This window comes from Hyaena hyaena, unplaced genomic scaffold (genome assembly GCF_003009895.1).
Source record: "Hyaena hyaena isolate Hyena2069 unplaced genomic scaffold, ASM300989v1 scaffold_398, whole genome shotgun sequence".
Taxonomy (NCBI): domain Eukaryota; kingdom Metazoa; phylum Chordata; class Mammalia; order Carnivora; family Hyaenidae; genus Hyaena; species Hyaena hyaena.
Genome location: NW_024081032.1, coordinates 1,170,525 through 1,195,807, shown reverse-complemented (window position 1 = coordinate 1,195,807; position 25,283 = coordinate 1,170,525). Strand labels below are relative to the sequence as shown.

The 25,283-nt window shown below is 35.3% G+C and overlaps 1 protein-coding gene across 1 annotated transcript in view; it reads left to right on the top strand.

Moving 5' to 3' along the window:
* Nucleotides 1-25,283, top strand: part of NBEA (neurobeachin) — a 693,804-nt gene that overhangs the window by 303,713 nt on the left and 364,808 nt on the right. The window contains exon 34 of the mRNA XM_039251874.1: nucleotides 20,317-20,378. Within this exon, the coding sequence (XP_039107805.1) occupies nucleotides 20,317-20,378 (62 nt within the window). The remainder of the gene's footprint in view (nucleotides 1-20,316; nucleotides 20,379-25,283) is intronic.

Below are 25,283 nucleotides of genomic sequence, written 5' to 3'. Positions count from 1 at the left end.
CAAAAAAAAAAAAAAAGAAACTAATTTGACAATAAACTATTTGTAAAAAAAAAAAAAAAAAGAATTGGAGTGTAAGAAGAAGGGTTTTAAGACTATATATATATAGTCATATATATATATATACATATATATATATAAAGAGTGTCTATTTAAGACTATTTTTCTTTCTCTCCCTCTCTCTCTATATATATATTTGAAGAAATAAGAGTCAAATAATTTGAAAAGTATAAATCCTAAAATTCAAGGAATTCAGCTAATTCCAAGCAGAACCAACAGAAATAAAAAATTATGCAACATTATAATTAAAGTGTTCAAAACTATCATTCAGAAGAAAACTTCAAAAACCAAGTCATCAATACTGAGAAAACCAACAACTGATTTAAAACTCACTTCATCAGTAGCAATTATTAGGATGTCACATAAGCACATAAAAAGATGGTCAGTATCATTAGTAGGTAAATGCACATTAAAACTACAGTGATTCAGCACTACATTACATATGAAGAGTGCTTAAAATAAAAAATAATGGTAATACCAATTGCTGAAGAGAATTTGAAGCAACTGTTAATCTCATGGCTATGAGAATACAGAATGGTGGCCACTGAGGATAATGGTTTGGAAGTCTCTTACTAAGTTGAATGTTCACTTGCCGTATGACCCAGTAATCCCATTTCTTGATATTTTCCTTAGGTAAACGAAAACTTATTTTCACCCAAAAACCTGTATATAGGTATTCATAGCAAAACAGTTTTATTTAGCCAAAAGCTGAAAAACTCAAATGTCCTTCCTTGGGTAAAAGAATAAACAAACCATGGTGCATACAAGCAATGGAATACAACCACACAGAAAAAAGGGAGCAAACTATTGATAAACCTTACTACTCGGATGAATCCCAAAGACATTGTGTATAAGAAAAGTTCGTCTCAAAGGGTTGTATATTTTATGTTCTAGTTATTTCTTGGACAGTCTCAGAAAGACAAAACTGTAGTGATGGAAAACAGACTGGCAGTGGCCAGGGATGATGGGTAGGGAGACATTGTTGCTGCAAAGGAATAGTAGAAGGGACTTCTTGGGGTGATGAAGCCATTCTGTATTCTGATTATGGTGGCCATACATAAGTGAATACATGTGTTAAATCTTATAGAAATTTACACACACCCAAAAAAGCCAGTTTTACTCTGTGGTAATTTAAAATTTAAATTAAAATTTTAAAGAGTTGTCAGAGGAAAAGCACATTACTTATAAAAATAAAAATTATTAGCGACACTTAATCAGAAATTATGCAAACCAGAAGGGATGATGAAACATCTTTAAAGTGCTGATAGAAAAGACTTCCAATCTGGAATTTCTTATCCAATGAAAATATTCTTCAGAAATGAAGAGGAAAGAAAGACTTTTTCAGACAACCAAATATAAGATTCATTGCCAGCACATCTGTGCTGTAAGAATTGTCAAAAGAAATTTTTCAAGCAGAGTTAATGATACCAGATGGAAACTTAGACACACACAAAGGAGAATGGAGGAAATATGGTGATAGATAGAAATTTCTTCTCATTTTTAATTGGTGCAGAAAGGACATTTGTTAAAATTCAACACCAATTTATGATAAAAATTTCTGAGAAAAATAGGTCCCAAAGGGAGCCAACTTAACCTAAAATTGGTATCTGTGAAAGAACAACTGATATTATATGTAATACTAAGAAACCAAATGAGATCGAGAAGCAGGGAAAGGTTTTGCCTTTCTAACTCACTTTAACCATTTTAATTTAACATTTTACTGAAGTATGTAAATACTACAGTAAGGCAAGAAATAAAAATAAAAGACATACAGATTGGAGGAAGTAAAACTATTTTTAATTAGAGGTGAAATTATCACGTATGTACAAAATCTTACAGACCTCATACATTGCTGATTAAGAAAGTAAAATAGTGCAAGTTTGAAAAACAGTTTGACAGTGTTTTATAGTTAAACATTCAATTAAAATTTGACCCAGCAATTCCACTTACAGTTATTATTCAAAAGAGATGAAACATATGTCGACACACATAAAATTTCATAGCGACGTCCGTAACAATCACAAACTGGAAACAACTACTACAGTCATCAGAAAGTAATTAAACAAATACTTGTTTATCCATATGATAGATTTCTACTGAAGAATAATAAAAAAAAAAAAAAAATTGGGGCAGCTGAGTGGCCCAGTTGGTTGAGCATCCAATTTCAGCTCAGCTCATGATCTCATGGTTTGTGGATTCCAGCCCTGAGTCAGGCTCCACGCTGACAGCTCAGAGCCTGGAGCCTGCTTCAGATTCTGTGTCTCCCTCTCTCTCTCTCTGGAGCTTGTGCTCGATCTCTCAAAATTAAATAAATAAATATTTTATTTTAAAAAGAATTAAAAAATTAACTACTGATCCTTATAGGAAAATCCATGAATTCCAGGAATATTGTGCAAGAGCAGCCTGGCTCAAGTGAGTTCATATTGAACGATTCCATTTTTATAACATCTTGGGAAAAAAAAAACACATTGTTTTTATACTGTAGAATGCAGGAAAGTGGTTACCTGAGGTTAGGGGTGTAGAGAGGACTGAGAGAGGGCACAAGGGAATTTGAGGGGGAATAGATCGTACTGGTAACCACATGGACATATAAATTTATCCTGACTCAAAGAAGTATACATTCAGAATGGTTATATTTTATGTAAATGATCCTTCAGTAAAGTTGAATTAAAATAACTTAGTCATTGAATATGGGGAATGCATATTTATTCTTAATACATGGAAGTGGTAAATATTCTATAGAAGTGAAGAGAAAGTCTGAAAACAGAGTCATTGATTTCATAAATCACCTTTGGTTACCTTTGAGACATTGCAGAAGAGTTGTGGGAACACATACAAACATTGTAGAAAGCCAGAGTGTTTGATAAAGAAACTAAATGTAGACCAGTCATTGGAAAAAATGTGACGATGACACAAAAGAGGAAAGATTGATAGAGGTTCGTGTGACTATTGAGGATTTTATTCATGGTGGGGAAATCTTTCCCTATTAGGAGATAGAAGGGGAAAAAATGCTTTTGGAGATGTAAAAATGAAGATGCTTGATAGGGATCAATGACATCATTGCATAAAGGATATCAAGAGGAGCTCAGACCAAATAGAGAAGTGCACTCTGGGAGAGAGCAGGTTCACATCTAAACTTAAAGGATAATTTATAGAATACGAGTAGACATGGGTTGAGAGGAACATAACTAGAATTCTCTGTATCCTCCGATTGTTTAGTTAATTTACCTTTAAAGTTGTGCTAATGTAGTTTTAGTTGACGCTGGGTCCAAACGCATAGCTCCTTTTGAATTGGACATAATATGAGGAGCATCTTGTTTTAATTTCTTTTGTCCTTACAAATAGGTAGAAATTAAAATGTCTAAAAAATAACACTAATGTTTACTAAATGTAGATGTTAACAAAGATTTTTCATCAGAAATAACTTCTCACATGAAAACAATACTCTCTCAAAGTAGAAATCATACCTCACAAATAAAACATATCAAACTGCACAGTGTAGTTATTCAATGTGGAAATTTTCTTTTAGCCAATAAAGATATTAACACAAAAAAGAGACACAATTTGTCAAGAATGATTTTTACTAAAGTCCTCAGAAGAATATTATTTTTTCATTCACTAAAATTATTATCACTCTTTATATACTCATTGACTAGCTGAGCTAGAACTATATTCCAACACTCTCATATAAAATTAAGTATTGAGAACTCAGAGAAACTGCATTTATTAAAGAGATTACCTAATTAATATAGTCAGAGGTAACACATTATGTCCTACTCTCCCAGGAGAGAAATTCAGAGTAAGCTATACAGGAATTCATCTTCTTCATAGAGACAGGAAATACAAATAACAGCGTACAAATCCCTAGTAGTCCAAGAGCAGTGAACTAAAAGTCATAGATGGCATAGCTGAACTGTTAAAGGACTATCTGAATACAAAGAATTTGCCATCAGTGCCAGACAGATTTATCCCTTAAATGGATCATTGGGACATCTGGGTGGCTAAGTTGGTTAAGTCTCTGACTTTTGATTTTGGCTCAGGTATGATCTCACAGTTCATGGGTTTGAGCCCCGCAGTGGGCTCTGAGCTGATGGTGTGGAGCCTGTTTGGGATTCTCTCTCTTTCCTTCTCTCTCTCACTGCCCCTCCCTCACTCTCTGCTTCAAAAATAAATAAATTTTAAAAAAAGAAATGGATCATCTCTTTGTAAGGTGATTGGATAATATTTTTACTTTACAAAATAATATAGTACCTGTATGATATATTACATGATTAACATAACTTAGAAAGGGAACAAGTTTCTCTTTTATTCTAACAGAGTATTCACATAATTTTTCATGCAAATTAGGACAATTCCAAAAGAGAAAGGGTCCATATTTAGCATAACCGCAGATAACTCTTATGAGCTTCAAAAACCAGGATATATGGATGCTCAAAATACAGTTAATGCTATGAAGACAAGGTCTGTATACTCCATGAAACAAAAGACATTGAATAACAAGTCTTTTTTCGAAGGAGTTTATATTGAGACAAAGTGTTTTTACATTGTGAAAATATTGCCTGCATATTGATTTAAATATAATATTTACATGCAGATCTTCCAGAAACTAGGCTAGAAATCAGTATTGGTTTTATTATTTTACCCTCTGAGATATTTATGCACTTCAGGTAAATATGTAAACAATTGGTGAAGAAAAACTAAATTAGAGAATTTAAAAGAGGAAATATATTGCTGAGCAGTTCTATCATAGCGGTTATATTTTCTACTATTTCAAAAATATTTTTGTATTTTTACTATGGACATAATGCAGTTCTAAAATACAAATAGTTGGGGCGCCTGGGTGGCTTAGTCGGTTAAGCGTCCGACTTTCGCTTAGGTCATGATCTCGCGGTTTGTGGGTTCGAGCCCCGCATCGGGCTCTGTGCTGACTGCCAGCTCAGAGCCTGGAGCCTGTTTCTGAGTCTGTGTCTCCCTCTCTCTCTGACCTTCCCCTGCTCACGCTGTCTCTCTCTCCTAGAAATAAATAAAAATATTAAAAAAAAAAAAAGTTCTAGTGAACTTGAAAAAAAAATAAAATACAAATAGTTTACAGGATTAATCGTTAGTTTATTTAGTAGTGGATAGCTTTTTCTGTCCTTCACATTGCTCTAGGAAAAAATCCAGATTTTCTCATTGAATTCTGATTATTTTAGAGTATTTTAGATTATTTAGAGTATATTTGGGGCAGCTGAGTGGCTCAGTTGGTTAAGCGTCTGACTGTTGGTTAAGCATCTGACTGTTGGTTTTGGCTCAGGTTATGAGCTCATGACTTTGTGAATTCAAATCCCGCATTGGGCTCTGTGCCAGCAACACAGAGCCTGCTTGGGATTCTCTATCTCCGTCTCTCACTGTCCCTTCCTCATTTGTACTGTCTTTGTCTCTCTCAAAATAAATACATAAACTTAAAAAAAAGTTAAAAACTTTAATTTTATTAGTATTAATTTACATATTTCAAAAAACTTGAGAATATTGTATACGTTTCACTTCTGTTTTAATAGATTCATGTGAAGCGTGCACTCTCATCAAAGTGGATGCACGGCATCTATGGCCCTGGGTGGCAGGGATGGATGATGAGGGGAGATACCCATATGTAAAATTTCAGTTATGTTAGATTCATACCTAAGAACAGCTGACTATTATTGTAAATAATGGTTCAGCAACATCTGATAATAGTGGTAAAAGGGCAGGGACAATGTATTCGCCGCATATAAATATCCTTGTGTGCCAGTTGGTAGTGATTGATCCAAAATAGAAGCCAACTTATGGATTTTTTTATGTAATCCTTTAATTTCAGCTAATTATAGAATCAACAAATAGTAAGCCTTACATGCACTTAAGTGATTCTTTGTGTGTATATGTACTTACATATACACACACACATATATATAGCCGATAAATTAGAATTTTCCCTTGTTCTTTATGTTTACATAGTACAGCTACAGAATTTAATGAAATCAATGTAATTCTAGTCATTGAAGAATGTAGGGGATCCAGAAGAGTCTTTCCAGAATTGAATTCTTGCTTAATGATTATTAAATACTTCCATTTGCCTGTACTTGCCCAGCTAACTCCTTTAGATCCTATGCCATAGACTTCATCTAAGATGACCTGATATTCTGGACTAAGTTAGGTTCCTTTGTTATAACCTTTGGTAGCACAGTGTGCTTTTCTTCAGAGAATGTATCCTAATTGTAGTAAGTCACTTATCTGTGTGTAAAACTTGGTAATGTTTTAATCACCTAACAGACTAGACTGCACAAGGTCTCCAGGACCTGCCTGAGTAACCCCAAAACCACTTGTGGATAGATAAGGGGATGATAGAACAAACCAGATTGTTTTCTCTCATCAAGTAGATTTCAGTAATTGGTCTTAATGATAGAAGAGAAGGGTATAAATTAACTTACAACAAGTGAAAAGCAAAAATTTCTGAACTACCTTATTACAACATTGCCTGAGGATTTTATGAGTGATGGTGATAGTGACCAATTTTTAATATTGCACTTGGAATAATGTATTTCAGTATCATACTTGAAGTTTTATTCATATTCCAAAAAGCTGATGTTTATCTTGACACTGCTCTATTCCCAACTATATTCCTAAAACAAAAGTTAGTAAAATAATAGCACAGCACACACAGAAATACACCATGGATGACATTTTGGTCAGATTTAAACCAGGGCCAGAAAAGCACATATTTTTTCATGACTGCTGTTGAAAATTGTGAAAAGGCACTGGCGTTGCCAGATACACATATTCTGCAGTAACAAACAAACAACTAAACCACTAGATCCTAGTCATCATAGGGACAATTTTGAACAGGAAGGGACAAAATTAAAATATGACTAAGAAACAATCTATTGAATTGCTAAAGGCCAAAAGAACAAAAAGATTTTATGAGAAAAAATCTAATGCTTAAATTAAGGTCTAATGTGAACAAGGAAATACTTAAAAAGCACAACTGAAAGATGTTTCAACTCAGATAAAAATATTAAAGTGGAAAGGAGCCCTGGCTTCACTTTCTCTGCATGCCTTTTTTATCCTTATGAATTTGGCGTGTACTTACGAATACACTGCAACATAACTGGCCATTTTATAGCCAAAACTAATCCTGCTAAAGCAATTACCAATCTTTACTGGGCCCATCATAAAACTGAGACACTGAAGGGCTACAATTTAAAGCCCTTTGAACTCACAGGAACAGATTCTGTAAATGATTTTAATCTTTATGCTATCACCAAACACTGACTGTCACTTTTCCTACTTTTCGTTCTTGTTTTCAACTACGGAATGAAATAGAAATCTAATGCCTAAATAACTGACCAAGAACCCACGCTTTTTTCATATCATTTCCTTTCCACTATCATACATCTGCTTCGCCTTGTTTCCAGGTTAACCCAATAGGGCATGAAGGACTTAAAACCATGGATAGTCAAGCCAGAAAGAACTGTTAATGTCCTGTATCGCAGGAGTCAGCAACTTTTTTGATAAGTTGCCAAAAATAAATCCTTTAGTATTTGCAGCCATTCAGTCCCCGTCATAACTTCTCAGTTTTGTCATTGCACTGAGGAAGTTGCCACAGATAATATGTAAAGGAATGAACTTGGGTATGTTCCAATAAAACTTTATTCATGAACAGTGAACTGTGAATATTATATAAATATAAGTGTCACAAAACATTTTTATTTCTCTTTTTTCCCCCCAACCATTTCAAAATGTAAAAACCATTCTTAGCATGTTGGCCACATAAGAGCAGGAGAGGGGCGCCCGGGTGGCTTAGTCGGTTAAACGTCCGACTTTCGCTTAGGTCATGATCTCCCGGTTCGCGGGTTCGAGCCCCGCGTCGGGCTCTGTGCTGACTGCCAGCTCAGAGCCTGGAGCCTGTTTCAGTCTGTGACTCCCTCTCTCTCTGACCCTCCCCTGCTCACGCTGTCTCTCTCTCTCTCTCTCTCTCTCTCTCTCTCTCCTAGAAATAAAAATAAAAAAAAAAAAAAGCAGGAGAGTCCAACTCCAGTGACATTCAGACTGCAGACTGTGACCCACTAATAGGATGCTATAATCAGTCAGGCACATCGTGATAGTATTTTTTAGTGTCATGTCATGACATAGCATAGCAATGATGAGAGCCTAGCACACATTGAGAGGAAGTGTTGTTTTGTGAAACATTTGTTTCAGTTATATATACTGGATCATGAAGTAAAATGTACTGCCTTAGATTGTAAGTTTTAAAAGTTTCAAAACAATTCAAATAGGGTTTACCAGCAAAGAATTTCCTTATCAAGAAAGGCATGTGTCTCTGAGATACCACCTCACGCCAGTCAGAGTGGCTAAAATGAGCAAATCAGAGAACTCTAGATGCTGGCGAGGATGTGGAGAAACGGGCACCCTCCTACACTGTTGGTGGGAATGCAAACTGGTGCAGCCCCTCTGGAAAACAGTGTGGAGGTTCCTCAGGAAACTAACAATAGAACTCCCCTATGACCCAGCAATAGCACTGCTAGGAATTTACCCAAGGGATACAGAAATGCTGAGGCATAGGAGCACATGTACCCCCAATGTTCATAGCAGCACTCGCCACAATAGCCATATCATGGAAAGAGCCTAAGTGTCCATCAACGGACCAATGGATCAAGAAGATGTGGTTTATCTATACCATGGAATACTACATGGCAATGAGAAACAATGAACTCTGGCCATGTGTAGCAACATGGATGGACCTCGAGGATGTTATGCTGAGCGAAATAAGTCAGGCAGAGAAGGACAAATATCATATGTTTGCACGTATAGGAGGATTAGGAGGAACTTGACGGAGGAACAAGGGGAAGAAGAGGGGGGGAAATGGTGGGGGAAAGGGAGAGAGGCAAACCATGAGAGACTCTTGAATGCTGACAAAAACTGTGGTTTGTTGGTTGTGGGTGGGTGGGGTGGATGGGCATGGAGGAGGGCACTTTGGGGATGAGCACTGAGTGTTATATGGAAACTAATTTGACAATGAACTATTTGTAAAAAAAAAAAAAAAAATGAAAGAAAGAAAGAAAGACATGTGTCTTAGCTGAAGTTTACATAGCTATTCAGATTGTCCACAAAAACCAGATCTTCAGACTTCCAGTCCAGAGCTTCTTTGACTTAGTTTAAAGCTTGGTTCAGATTAAAGGATTCTGTAATGCTAATTAAATTGGTTTAACCCCAATGTTAAAGTATTTAGAAAGAAGTTTAAGAACTAACTGGTTTGTTACTAACTTTAGATAATTAGTAACATCCACTTACAGCGTGTTTGAAACATCAGCACAATCAAAGGGAACACAAAAAGCACACCTTTGCCCAGTCCCTGGTCTCTGCTGTCAGATTTGTTGTGCCTTGTCTCTAGTTTCTGATACTGAGGTCAGGCACAGGGCGCGTCACCCCTGACCATCACTCTCCGGTCTGTACTTCTCATATATCAAAACACCGTTTTTCACATTACAGACACCCATAATTAACTGGAGTTACTGCAGTTTAGGGGGGCTCTGGATCACAAGAAGAATAAGCCCTTTCTACAGTAGCTCTTTCCCTGGGAACCTCTTCATTTTACCACGTGAGCATCTTTGACTTCCTGTAACTTTTTCCTAGACCTCACCTCATACCATCCTAGTATTCTTCCAATTTAAATGGACTGCATTTCACCATGCCCCTCAGAAATTGCAGTAATTCATAAACTTACTGTTTCTGGTCCCATTATTGCAAAGGACAGTAAGAAAATGATTTCATCTTTACTGTTTCTCCTGTATACTAATAGAAACCAGGATTGTGTAGTTATGCCATGTATGGTGACATTTTGATCAACTTGATGTTATTTTTTTGTTTGTTTGTTTCAACTATTCGTAAGCAATGTGAACATTTTCTAGAAGACTAAGTTTATTCCTTTGTGTCTCCTTCAAAGCTATCTTCCTGTGTGTAACTTCTTTGTTTTCACTGCTCTCTTTTGTATATACACTGCCCCTCCATGTAGTATCAGTGCTTTTAATCTATTTTTGCTTGGTATCCAGCTAACAGAATTTACTGGCTTGTACATAAAATAAGGTCTAATGTGTGTAATAGAATCCATGAAAGCTACAATTTAGACTTGTGACCAGTTTTAACTGCTAGGGGATGATTTTCTCCTTTTTCTCCTTCATATGGAACTATGACCTATAATACATTATCTACATGTATCATCCATGCCTAAAATGTTGTTCTCTCCATATTCAATAGTGTTCTAATTACACTAAATCCAACCAAAGACAGTTTTCTGTAAGGTTTTATTTTCAGTTTGAAACTAATTCTTTAAAAAGTTTATGCAGGTGATTTCAAAAGCTTACTTTGTGACATTTAAGTCAGAAAATATTCTTGTATTAAATGTGTTTTCATCTTGAGGCTGGATACACTTATGAGAGTAGAGGAAGTTGTTCATATCAAACAGATTCTGTTTTACAAATTGAATAATACTATTTCTGATTACTGATCTTGGAGTGATCTCTTGTACTTAAATAGTTCCTGTTGTTATGTCCACCATTTTTTTTGTAATCACAGTAGGAATTACTTTAATATTATATATCTTGCTTACTAAATCAACACTCTTGGTCTCTCCACATTAAATTGACTCTTTTATCTGCATGCAACTTCTGTTAGAATGTAGGCTTCTTAAATACATGGAACATATCTGTTTCATATTTGTGCTTGGCATATAATAAGTATGCAATACTGAATCATTGAGTCTTTAACTCTTGGAAATTACTAGCTTTCTATTTTTTCACAATCATTTTTTTGTGGTTATTTATTTGATTCCATTTTGTTCCTTGTTTATACTGTTTCAAAAGGTAATTGATATTTATAATAGATCTATTATTACAAGAAGGGTTGGAAGAAATAAAAGCAACATTTACTGTTGGTATTTAAGTACATCAAATATTTATACTTGAAGTGTTATTTTTTAATTGCTAAGCAGTCCATATGCTGATTTCTGTATTGCATCATTATTGGATTGTATTCTGGTATGTGACTATATAATTTTACTCTAAGACATCACTTGGAATTGTGGATAGATGTGAGTTTGATTGATGTAGACAAAATAATCTTGTTCATTCAGTGATCCCATACTTTTTGTTTATATAACACATGGTATATATTCCCAGTAAATTATTGCTTACATGGAATCATATGCTTATAAATAATTTCTGTAACTTTTGAGAATATCTTCAATGTTATAAAATTTAAAGAACTTCCAGGGCACTTGGGTGGCTCAGTCAGTTAAGCATCTGACTTGGGCTCAGGTCATGATCTCACAGGTCGGGGATTCGAGCCCTGGATCAGGCTCTGTGATGACAGAGCAGAGTCTTCTTGGGATTTTCTCTCTTCCTCTCCTTCTACCCCTCCCCCAGTCTGTCTCTCTCTCTCTCTCTGTCTGTCTCTCTCTCTCTCAAAATAAATAAGTAAACTTTAAAAAAAATTAAGGAATTTCCAAGTTCTTCCAGATCCCAAAAACTTCCTCTTTTATCACTAAGAATGAATAGAACTGGATTGGTTATTCATATCTATTGAATATTATGCCCTAAATGCAGAATTTAGTAAAGAAAATGAGCTTGGGTCAAAATGGAAACTTTGTTGTTTTGAGCACATATCAGGAATTTTTTGAAGGTCTTATTTGTCAGAGTACTTAAACAATTTAAGCCTATAAATTATTGGATAAAGATTATGCACTTTTGAAAATAAGTGAGGTTCATCTGACCGACGGAGCCAGTGTGGGACTCGAACTCACAAACCATGAGATCATGACCTGAGCCAGAAGCAAGAATCTCACACTTAACTAATTGAGCCACCTGTGTGATCATGACCTGAGCTGAAAGCATGAGTCTGTCATTTAACCAACTGAGCCACCCAGGAGCTCCCAGTTTTTTACTGTTAGAAAGCTGTCACATTTTGAGGCATCTGGGAGGCTCAGTCGGTTAAGCATCCAACTTTTGCTCTTTGCTCAGGTCATGATCTCATGGTCCCTGGGATTGAGCCCCATATAGGGATCTGTGCTAACAGTGTGGAGTCCTGCTTGGGATTCTCTCACTCCCTCTCTCTGACCCTTCTCTGTTTGCTGTCTCTCTCTTTCAAATTAAATAAACATTTAAAAATCAACCAATCAATCAATAGAAAGCTGTCACTTTTTTAAAAATTTACTAAATGTGTAAAATGCTTTATTCAAAACCATAGACCAGATGTGCCTTCTACTGCAAATACCTTGGGGTTTAAGAAAGGTAAGGGGCACCTCGGTGGCTCAGTTGGTTAAGTGTCCAACTCTTGATTTCAGCTCAGGTCATATTAAGGTCCATGGGTTTCAGCCCCACTTCTGCCTCCATGCTGACTGTGTGGAGCCTGCTTGACACTTTCTCTTCCTCTCTCTCTCTGCCCCTCTCCTGTTCTCTGTCTCTCTCTCTCTCAAAATAAATCAATAAATAAACTTAATTTAAAAAAAATAAAGGTAATAGATATCTGTATGTATTATTTCATAGCTTTTTCAGGAGAGTATAGGGTAGCTCATTAATCAGACACATTAATATATCTGCAGTAATACCTAAGGATATTCACACTAAGTGGAATAAAGATTGTGAATAACAACCACATTATTTAGGTGAAATTATGCTGATAATTGAGTTTGCAACAAGTTTACAAGAAAGCTATTTTTCAGAGCTGTTTGGATTTGAAATTATAAAGCATCATAGATGTACTTCTAAATTAATCATCCCTGCAGTTTAAAAAATCTATAGATGTATGTGTGTGCATATATATATCTTCTCTCTCTTTACACAGACATACACACACATGTACACACATACACCTTGCAGTGAATAAATAGATTTTTTGGAAGACAGCCATGCTCATTTGTTTTACGTGTCATGTGGCTGCTTTTGCACTACAGTGGCAGAGTTGAGTAGTTATAACAGAAATTTATGGCTGCCACCACCCTAAAATATTTTACGTGTGCCTTTATAGAAAAAGTTTGCTGATACATAGTGTTCAGTTTTGTTCCTATTCTAAAGACCTTAAGACCTCCATAAGTTGGTGACATCAGGTTTTTGTGAACTAAAGTAAATTAGTGAATAAATTAACACTCACTGTCTCTACAGTATTTTGAGGTGGGATTTTTTTTTTCAGTTAAAATGTATAATCTAATAATAAAATAAGCCACAATAGTTTAATTACACTTAAAAAGCTTTTACTTAGTAAACGAACTTAATGTTATTTTAGTCTCTGGAAGGTAATATTATAATTGTTTTCATTTGTAATGCAGTTTTAATTTAAATCTTTGAAAGAACATGTAGCCTAATCTTGAAATATGAAAGTAGTAAGTAATATTACATATACACATATTAATGTTAGTTGTAGAAATAATTGCTATTCAAGCCATTGTTATTATTTCAAAGGATGTTTAATATTGAGTTTTTTATTTGGTTCTGGTGTTTTGGTTTTAAATGAGAAAGCCACACAAGTAACCTACTTTGCTAATTTTTAAGTTTTGACCTTAATAAGTTCAGATGACTTAAATGGTAAAACTGTAGATAACTTTTTACATACAGGAGCATATCACAGTGATGAAGTAGAAAAACAAATTTCACATTGCAGATAAGAAAGTCAAAGATTGGTAAAACAAAAAAAGGAAATTGCTGTTATGCTGATAGAGATGTGTAAGCATTGCAGAGGTCATAAATGATAGACACATATGTATATGGTGTGTACGGTGTATACTGTATTTTAGAATGCTTTATAACACACTGTGAAAGCTGCATAGAACAGAGACTTTCAAAGAAATTCCCAGCTATGGACCATTGAAACTAAAACAAGTGAAGCACAGCAAGCCTGTACAATTCCTTTCAAGGGCCATAGTTTTTATTCAACATTTATTACTATTTCAGCTATTCAACATTTGAAACTATTTCAACTATTTCAGTTTCACTCAGTCTCTACTCATTTTGGAATTTAAGAAAGTTAAAATCATTAGAAAGTTTTCTAAAAATTAAGTAGTCCTGGGCAGACTTGATTTTTAAAAATCAAACTATCAGAATACTCATGTCTACTAGATGGAAAATCAATTTGTATATTCTGTTATGAGGAGAAATAGAAAAACTAGATCTTAAAACTACTAGTAGGATTATTACTGGGAGTCTACTTTAGGGACTCTTCTAAAAACTACACAATTAGGTTTTCTTCAGCACCTTGCTATCTGTCTGACTTCTTTAGATCTGGTTCGTCAGAGGTAGAACCTCTATACCTAAAAAACACACACTCCTGAAACTCAACATTAATTTTTTTCCCTATATTTCTAATTTTGTCCAGAATGAAACTCAGCACTCTCTTTCCGCATATCTGCTTCTTCATTTGCTGTTTCTAGCTCAGGTAAAGTCTTCGCCACTCACACCTTCATTGCTCCTCTAGCCTGCTGTGTAACCTCCTATTCTGTTGTCTCAAATATTGTCCTGTCTCATTCCAAAATGGCTTTCAAATCTGCCTCTGTTTGCACTGTCGCTGCCGTCAGCTCAGGCTTTCATTATCTTGACTGGGCTCTGCAGTGTAGATTTCTTCCTGTACCACTTACAGACAGCGATCTTTCCAAAATAGATGGGATTCTGTCTGCCCCCCTGGCTTAGAGTCCTTCAGGGCTCCCTGTGGCCACTCGGATTACTCAGCATATATGCTCTTGCTTCCTGTGTTCCTCTCTGTCTTCATTTCCACTGGCTGCCTTCCATCCTTTGCACAACGCAACGTAATACTCCAACCCCATTTTACTAGCTATTTCATGTTTCTACCTCTAATATTTCCGTCGCCTCAGATGACTTTGCCTTCCTTCCTTTTTTTGCCTAGATAAGCGTAACGTCTTCCAAATGACCTATCACGTACCCTGGAAATCCTCAGCACAGTTGCTACCTGCCTTTCTGCGCTTCTAACAGTTTGCACTTTCTGTCTACCTCCTAGGATTCTATACATGATTATTTATATATAAAATCCGTGCCACTTTCCTAACTTCTTTTTTTTTAATTTTTTGGGGGAGCGCACGGAGAGAGGGAGACACAGAATCCAAAGCAGGTTCCAGGCTCTGAGCTGTTATTAAAGAGCCTGATGTGTGGCACGAACCCATGAACCATGAGACCATGACCTGAGCCAAAGTCAGATGCTTAACCAGCCAAGCCACCCAGGCACCCCACCTTACTTCTTTTTATACTTGTACCTGACGTGATATTTGGCACATTAGACATTAAGCTCAATAAATGCTTTTTGAATGAATTGGGCTCTTGTTCCCCCCAAAATACTCTTATTTTTCTCCATATCTTATGTTTTTTCTCTGTCATCTATACTGCTCTGTCACTGAGCAGTTACTCAGTGAATGATGGTTTCCAGATTTATTCATTAACTGGTATTTATTGGGAGCATACTCAGAGCACTGCCTTAGTCACAGATATCCATAGGTCTCCTCTCCTGGGAAAGAGCCCTTTTGAAAGAACATTCTGATACTGCTTAAAAGATGAGTCCCACCTATGAGTATGATTCCTTGCTTATTACTGTAAGGCTTCACACCCCTCACTTCCCACTGAGAGGAACATCCTACTAGAGATAGAATTTCTCCATACTAGTTTAAAGCTTAAGTGCTCTTTTAATTTGATCAAATTCTACAAATACGTAGCCAGACTCACAGATTGACTCAGAAGAGTCTGATAGCTCTATATTAAAATAGCATCAGTGTACCTTTCGGTGTTCCTTGTGTTAAAGCAAGAGATTTGTCCCAATGGTCAAACTTTTAACTTCCCATTCATCTTACGTTTCAGTGGGGTTTGGTGGGGGTTTGTTGTTTTGTTTTGTTGTTTATGGTAGGGACGTGCGGTTCTGAAAATAAAGCTGGCTTCTTACCACAAAAGAACTGCCAACATTTTGGATGATGGTCTACTCAGATCTCTTCATTCTTTGCTTCCTGCATCTGGACCCTCAAATTTGTCCACCCAATTAATGTTCTCAAGTGCTTCTATGTTAGCCGCTCAGTTAGCTGACCTTACCTTTCAAAAGTGTAGTTCACAGTATTTTCAAAAGGTCATACTAGACAATTTTCTTCACTGTTGGATATCTCCTTTACATACATATTTGTTGTCTTTGCTCCAGTAGTTAATTTTATACTGGTAACTTGTATGGTATACAGTATTAGATTAGTATTTCTAGTCAGAATATTCTGGAGAATGTGTATTTGCTGGTGAAATTACTCTAGTAACTGGTCAATACTTCTAACTAGATTTGTGTTGGAGAGGAACATGTGTACAGCACGTTCGGGGTCTACCTCTTAATTGAGAGGCTGGGAAAGTGATCAGAGGATAGGAATGCATATCTCAGCCGTAGTAACATTTCCCCCATTTTATAACTTGCTCTACATCATTCCTATTTCAAACACATTTATAATTTTACTGCTTTCAATCTTTATTTCTCTTTGAATTTTACCCTAGCCCTCAGTCCCACTTTCAGATACCTCCAGTACTCTGCTCATCCATCCCCCAAGCAATAAAGGTCTTTCAGATTTATTTTTTGTTCCCTTCCCCCTCTGTGCTTTTGCTAAATATAGTGCTTTTTGTCCCCGTGCCTAACACATGCTCCCTTCTCCAAGAAAACTGTCAAAATAATCACAGGTGGAATCAACCATTATGACCTTTCTCATAGTCACATATTGCCGTCCTGTTCATGTTTAATTATTTATGTAGCTCTGCAGAAGACATCAAATGGGCTTTCAAGTTAGATGACTTGAATTTAGGTTCCAGCTCCACCACTTACTAACTGAAACTCCTGGGGCGCCTGAGTGGCTTAGTCGGTTAAGCGTCCGACTTTCGCTTAGGTCATGATCTCGCGGTTCGTGGGTTCGAGCCCCGCGTCGGGCTCTGTGCTGACTGCCAGCTCAGAGCCTGGAGCCTGTTTTGGAGTCTGTGACTCCTTCTCTCTCTGACCCTCTCCTGCTCACGCTGTCTCTCTCTCTCGCTCTCTCTCCTAGAAATAAATAAAACATTAAAAAAATTTTATAAAAAAAAAAACCTAAGTGAAACTCCTTGGGCCAGTCACTGAATTTCATATTTTGTCTATCAGATGACATAATAAAAACTAACTCAAAGAGTTGTTGAGAGACTCAAGTGAGATAGCAAATCTATAAAAATGATTTATAAATGACAAAGCTCCTGGTAAATGTTAGATAATCTTAGATTTGAATTGAAAATGTGGACCATATGGGAAGGTATAGATAATGTCTTTAAGTCCTCAGTGTTAACACTGTACTTTGCTCATATGAGTGGATACCAAATGAGTCGATTTGATGATGAATTTCTTGCCGGGTACAAAAAGGATAAAATCAACCTCTTTGAAATATACTAAACTTTCAGATATGATTACTTTTTTACTTAAAATGCAAGGATAGAGTATCATCAGACATTGCTTGGATTTTTAGTATCTCTAATAAAAACATTGGAGTTATCCTTTATGGTACGGTAATACTAGAAATAGTTCCAACCAAAGTGATTCTATAATATTGGAAGGCTGATATGTTTTCCAGACTTGCCTCTGCTTGTGTTCTCATTGTCAAGGTTAGATGTTTTTATCCTTTTAAAGAGAATCCTTTAGTTCATTCTGTTCAAAACCAGTTAGACAAAACATGTAAGTCAAGGTGTGAGGATCTATGGAGTTGAAATCACAATGGCTGTCCTGTTTGCAAATTGCAGTTTTGCAATCCTGTTAATTTGTTGTCATGTCCTTTGAACAAAGCATTGATGGAGCTTTTGTTTATTTTTCCTTATGACAGAATTTGTAAAAATTTTGAACTTTGTTGTAACATAGAAGTCTTTTAGAAGTTAATGCAATTGCATATTTTTCCTAATTTTTACATTAAGTTGTTATGTATTTTAAAAAATTCTAATATGCAAAATAAATAGATTGTGAATAATTCTTTATATAGTCATCTTTGATATAGCCTGCCTTCTAAAATCTAAATTGATACGGACTACATATCATAATTATGATTCTTTTGCTATGCATAGTCCTTTGGCCTTTTACTTAGTTTTTCTTTGTCAGAATTTCAAATAGTTGAGTAGCCAACAGGTGATAAATGTCCCATTAATCTTTTTGACTCTCTAGCTCCTGAGCATGAGAATTGCTGATCAATTACAGCAATTGTCTCTTAAATGAGCTTTTCACATCTGCCTCTTATTTCATTAGTTAACTGTCTGCCCGAAGATCTGATAAGATGGAATACTAGTGCCTTTTTACAGCTTTTTCTGTCATGTGTACAATAAGGATGGGGTCGTTAGCAGAGTGGGCACAAAAGGGTATTTATCCACTACCTGCAATAAATATACATGCTAGAGCCTAGAAGGCATTTGAAACTGTTTATTGAAATCACCTTAAGAGGAAAAAGCTGGTTCCACCCCAACTTTCCATTTAGCAACAACTAATGTAAGACCATGGCATTTCCTACTATATACAATGCTTTTACTGATTACTTTTTTTTTTCATATAAGAAGACAAAACAAACCTATTATTTTTTTTAAACAAAAATATTTTAAAACTCTTTTTTTCAAATTAGGAAGCATCGTGATTACATACTCTCCACCCAAGATTGTTAATCATTTTTAGTTACATCTTCCTCTATTGATGGCACTTTTAAAAAACCAATCATGGTCTACTTTCTTATTATATGTTATTCAGCAGTCATCCTTTTAATTGGGAAAAGTCTTGATGAATAATTAGTGTGTCAACTATTTGTGGAAGAATATTTTCTTACCTATAGTATGAGTATAATAATAGTATGTTACAGAGTAAAAAATGAGAACTAGGGGTGCCTGGGTGGCTTAGTCGGTTAAGCGTCCGACTTTCGCTTAGTTCATGATCTCCCGGTTCGTGGGTTCGAGCCCCGCGTCGGGCTCTGTGCTGATTGCCGGCTCAGAGCCTGGAGCCTGTTTCAGAGTCTGTGACTCCCTCTCTCTCTGACCCTCCCCTGCTCACGCTGTCTCTCCCTCTCGCTCTCTCTCCTAGAAATAAATAAAACATTAAAAAAAAAAAATGAGAACTAAAGGGCGTCTGGGTGGCTTAGTCAGTTAAGCGTCCAACTCTTGATTTTGGCTCAGGTCATGATTCCACGGCTCCTGTGATCAGGCCCCACATTGGGCTCTGTGCTGAAGGCATGGAGACTGCTTGGGATTCTCTCTCTGCCCCTCCCCTGACTCATGCTCGCACGTGCTCTCTCTCTCTCAAACTTAATTTTTTTTTAAAAAATTAGAAAAAGGAATGAGAATTAAATGAGACCATGTGTATATAAGGCACTTAACACAGTGCTCAGCACATAGTAAGTGATCAATGACTGGTAGCCATTACTCTGTACAAATTGTAACATACCATTCTTTTCTCTACTGATAGCTGTTCAGAGATTTTGGAAACAGAACAGTGGAAGATTTTATAAACATAGCTCAATATGTTAACTTGTGTGTGAAGTTCATTTTTTAAAAATATTCTAAAAATATTTAACAACTGACAACCTATGGAGTGTTATCTATTTTTATATTATTTTAATTTTGGTTTTTAAGAAGAAAATTTAGGCAGATTATTGTTCTTTGCTCCAAGAGACAGTCACATAGCAAATGTCTTTTGATTAAAAGTAGCTCTAACAATGAGGCGCCTGGGTGGCTTAGTCGGTTAAGTGTCCGACTTTCTCTTAGGTCATGATCTCGCGGTTCTTGAGTTCGAGCCCCGCGTCGGGCTCTATGCTGACTGCCAGCTCAGAGCCTGGAGCCTATTTCGGAGTCTGTATCTCCCTCTCTCTCTGACCCTCCCCTGCTCATGCTGTCTCTCTTTCTCTCTCTCTCCTAGAAATAAATAAAAATATTAAAAAAAAAAAAAAGAAAAGTAGCTCTAACAAGCTCACCAGTTTCAGTAACTACCCTGTACTTTGTTTAAATTTAAATAAGAAATGCCTTGGCCAAATAAATAACCCAAGCATAAAGTCAATTTTTTTCATATTTTTTACAACTTCTTGAGTATCTGAATGTTTTAAAATCAATGCCATAAAACCTATGTGTTTGTGAATGTTTCCATTTGTTTTTAGGAATTCTATTTTAAAGAATGTTTTGATAAGTTAAAATTACACAATTAATTAACTTGGAATGATGATTCCTACTATTGAGATTTCATTTTTTCAACCTTTCTTCGTTGCAGGCCTTGTTTGTATGAAGTCCAGCACGTCTGTGGTTGAACTTGTTATGCTGCTTTGTTCTCAGGTAGGAAATCTCATTCACTGGATTGCATTAAACTCCACAAGGATTTTTTGTAACGTCCTTAGTCATGGACTACAATTGCATATATTTGTATATGTTTATACATGTTTAAAACTTCCATCTCCTATCTCATAGATGAAGAAAATAATTTACATTAAGATATATTTTTATGTAGATGGACTGCATATGCATATATTTGTATATGTTTATATATGTTTAAAACTTCCATCTCTTATCTCATAGATGAAGAAAATAACCTACAGTAAGATATATTTTTATGTAGATGATCATACTGTGTAAATATTGATGTAGTCTCCCTCTCCCTTTTTTTCCGCTCGCCTTTGCTATCTTATTCTTTCTCACCATCCCTATCTTTCTATTGTCTCCTATCTGGAAATATATGTATATATATATACACGTGTGTGTGTGTGTGTGTGTGTGTGTGTGTGTGCAATTTGTTTTAGATCTTTTGATACCCTTCTTTACATTCCACCTTTTAAAACTGGTATAGTAGAATTTATAATTTTGACATTTATTATTAAATGATTTCTTCTATTAGATTAGAGATAATGAAAGCAAAGCCTTTTCATGCAATAGCGGAGTTTAAAATATAGCTTATTACTAAATGGTCTTTGTTAGGTATCTTGTGGCTTTCCTTTTTTTTTTTTTAAGGCTATTTGTATATTTCAGTACACATCCAAAAATCTACTTATGCTGTTTATTTTTAATAATCAGATTTAAAAATACAATTTGTAGTTGTTGGGTTTTCTTTCTTCTTAGCATTTATTAGAAATTAAAATATATGGATTACATTTTTCTTATAACTAAAATTAGGAACCCAGTGGTCTGTCTTCTTCCCAGCTCTGTCAGGTCTCTGAGTGATCCTGATTTTCATATAAGGATTAAACATATTGTAATATGAGAACAAGAAAAATAGCTTATATGTATTTGTAATAAGTAATTATTACATTTATCCCTAGTTTCATCAATAGAAAGAAAAATACATCTAAACTGTTTTTAGTTACTGACCTTGAGGTCCGTCTGAAGCCGCAGCTATCTCCCAAATAAACAACAATATGGCTTCAATTGATCCTTTAAAATATTAGCAAAAAGAAAACAACCAAGACTTACCTATTCATTTATAGTCTTCAGGTTGACTTTCTTGAAGAATATATTCATAGGGAAGCCTTTAGGTCCATTTCCTCCTTTTCAGCCAGGAAGAATATGAAGAATGTTAATAAGGAAGAAGTTAAAGAAAACAGCATCTCTGGTAGGAGTTCATTTGCAGGACATTTGAAAATTGTTACCTATTGTCAGAGTCCTGAGTTCAAGAGACATTTGGAGATATCTGTTCAGACCTTTTAGGTTCTTGATGATGCACATTTATTTTAAAAAAATGCTTTTGTGGAAAAAAAAAGTTCCTCAATATTCCTTCTTCTTTAGCTCTTGGTTTTACCGCAGTTCAGAGACCTAAAGAAGAATGTAGCATTAGGGTCTAGTGTCTTTGATGGCCTCATCATCTAATCATAGGTTTAACATTACTCATTTGCTGGCTCCAGGAATTCCTGCCATTAAGGGCCCTAGAGATGAAACTTTGCCTCAGATATTGATTGAAACGAAGAGTGAGAAATTTAAGCACTCTATGCAGTGCACTTTCTCTCAGCGTTTCAGCAAAGCAGTATTATAAACATGTCTCTCAGTTTGATTTTTAAGTTGAATTTTTTAAATTATTCAGAGTGTATTTAAATATTTCAAGTGGTTAATTGATTAAATATACTTCATTTGAGTGACTACAAAATGTACATTTGTAAAAAAATTGTTCCAATCGTTTTGTTATTTTATTAAACTGAAATGTTGCTTTCCATAAAATAGTTTTAAAGAAATAGTGAGTAGTAATCTTACTTTAATACAATAGAGGTAAGATGAGTGTTTTATTCTACTATGAAATTGGCTTATGAAACCATCTCTGTAGGTGATTAATTATTCCGTGAATGTGTAAAATCTTGGCTTGAAGGACACCCACAAAAACAGATATGCCTTTAAAATTTCTCTTAATCTGCCACTTTTCTCTATTACTCAAATTCAAGATGATCTGTATCCTGTTTTCATCCATTAGCAGGACGACCATAGCAGTAGCAGACTTCTGATAAAGGAAAATAATTACAGTTAATGATGCTCCGGAGCTCCCTGGGCCTAGCATTCCTCAAAGCTGGGTTCTCTTCTTCAGGCCTTAATGCATCTCTTCAACAATGGAGCTGATCCCTGTAGAATTAGCAAAGTTTGTAGGGCTTTCTTTGTGCCAAGCCAGTCCTGAGGAATCTTTAAAGCTACAGAGTTCTGAGTTGTCCTTTGGTTTTATCTTACAGTCAGCTTCTTATAAATATTTACAGATCTGTTGTTGTGATTTATTATAATATGTTTGATTGTAGTTATGTTATTAAAACTCCAACGCAAATGGATTTTTTTCTGATTATTTATTTGCTTAAAATGTGTTTTTCTTTTCCCAAATTTAGATAGACTATTGAAGGATAAAATTTTGGTTGGAGAAACTAAGTAGCTAAGGGTTGAAAAAGGAAAAGGCAATATTTCTCTCAATATTTTTTTTCATTTGCTACAATACATTAGATGCTTTAATTTTTATGCTTTTCATTTCGGAAATTTTATGTTAGCAACTATTACTAAGGATATCAGTGTTCTTTTATTCTTATCTGAGCTCCTGAATAAGCTTACTATTGCCACTGGTTTGTGTGCAAAATATGGTCTAAATTTACATGAGATCATATTACAAGTGTCTGAAGGTACTTGTCAAGGATAATTCAGTTCATATGGACAGCCTTTTAAACTCCAAGGGACATGCCATCCAGTCTACCCCCCCAGTGGAATTTTAGGTCACTGTTGAGAACATGTTTTTAGTTCTAAGAAGCTATTAGCATTATCATTGTATTGCATTTATTGTTCCACAAACACCCAAAATGTTTTTTTTCCAGTATTTTGTATAACTTTCCTTACTATGCAGATCTTACAACACGAAAGTACATTTTAAGAATTAACTATTTATTTTTCTTCCCTTTCAATGTTCATTAAAGTGGTGTCCTAGTAGTATCTTTTATAAAAGAATTGGTTTTGTGCTGTTTGGAAGTAAAATGAACTGAAATAAAATAAGTCAAATAATTAATATATATAGTTTTACCAAAAACCACTGCTTAATTAGTTAAGTGTAGTGTTTCCTCGTCTTCTTCAGTATATCACAGGGCTGATACTATCTTCTTTTTTTTTTATGTTTTACAATCACATTTGTTTGAGGCCCTCGATGTCATTCTCTATGTGTACCTTAATTTTCCATTACATTATTCTGAGTGTATTGTGGTCTTTGATGAATAGCAGATTCAGTTTTCAAGTAAACTTTTTTAGGTACTATAATAGTTTCTAATTATTTCCAGATTTTTTTTTTTAGGAAGTCTCCATCAGAGGTACTCCAGGAAAAATTGAGTGATGTTATCCCATAGGATTTCTTTAAGTTTTCCTAAGTAAAGTTTAGCAGATGTCATTGCATTTTTCTATGCCTTATCTTTCAATAGAAAATGTTTTATAAATTGTGAAACTTTTATGTAAAAAGTGATGTCGCTCAGCATTCAAGTACTTTCTGACTTGAAGTACTGATTAAGCAAATGCATGCTTAATAAATCATTTTTATTCTCATTTAGAAACCCCGAGACGTATAAGTAACATAAAATAGAAGTCAGCCTTGCAAGTTTCTTTAAAATCTGTGTATGAAGTTACTAACATGAATTATTTTGTGGTTCTGTTTGCCTTTATTTTTTCAAAATATTTCATATACTTAAATAAAAAAGACATTAGTGACTTCACTGATGTGATCAAGGCTCTGACCCAGGACTTCTAAACACAGCACTTAACAGAAGAACCACAACTGAGGAATAGTCTTTTTTCAAATGATTTGGCCTTTGAACTTTAGAATTTTCATGTTTTCTCCAATTTGATACAGCTTTTTCAGATGGCACAAAGGAAGAAGACATACTTTTCTTCCAGCTATAATAAACCAGAAAAAGGTTAAAAAAAAAGAAAGAAAAAACATAGATGAGATGAATATGGAGACCTAGTAATGCATATTCGTTCATGAGTGCCCAGTATTGAAAACATGTGGGGTGTGTATAATAAGATGATAAATATAAGGACTAGATTTTTTTTCAGTGTTTGTTTATTTATTTATTTACTTACTTACTTATTTATTTAGTTTTTGAGAGAGAGAGAAAGAGCATGAGCAAGAGAGGAAGACAATCTCAGGCCGGCTCTGCGTGCTGTCAGCACAGAGCCCAGTGTAGGGCTGGGTCTCACAAACCGTGAGATCATGACCTGAGCTGAAATCAAGAATCAGATGGTTAACTGATTGAGCCACTCAGGCATCCCTGGATTAGGTTTTTTAAAAGCATCTTAGGAAGTATGAAATCCTAGTTATCTGATGAAATTATGTCACAATTATTTATTTAGTGACCGCTTTTTTATATTAGCCTTGTGGTGGCTAGTGGAGATTTATTGGTAACATCCTTCCATTTCTTAATGGAGTCCAGTATTACCTGAGAAACTTGCCTGTTGTGTAACTGAGTTTGAAATCATTGACAAGTAAAAAAATTGTGACATGATATATTTTTAAAAATTAAAAAAAATTTTTTTTTTGAAAGAGAGAAAGACAGAGCACGAGCATGGGAGGGGCAGAGAGAGGGAGACACAGAATCTGAAGCCCAGGCTTTGAGCTGTCAGCACAGAGCCCGATATGGGGCCCAAACTCAAGAAGCATGAGATCATGACCTGAGCCAAGGTCAGATGCTTAACCAGCTGAGCCACCCAGGCACCCCTGTAGCATGATATGTTAAGTATAATCCAGTACTACAC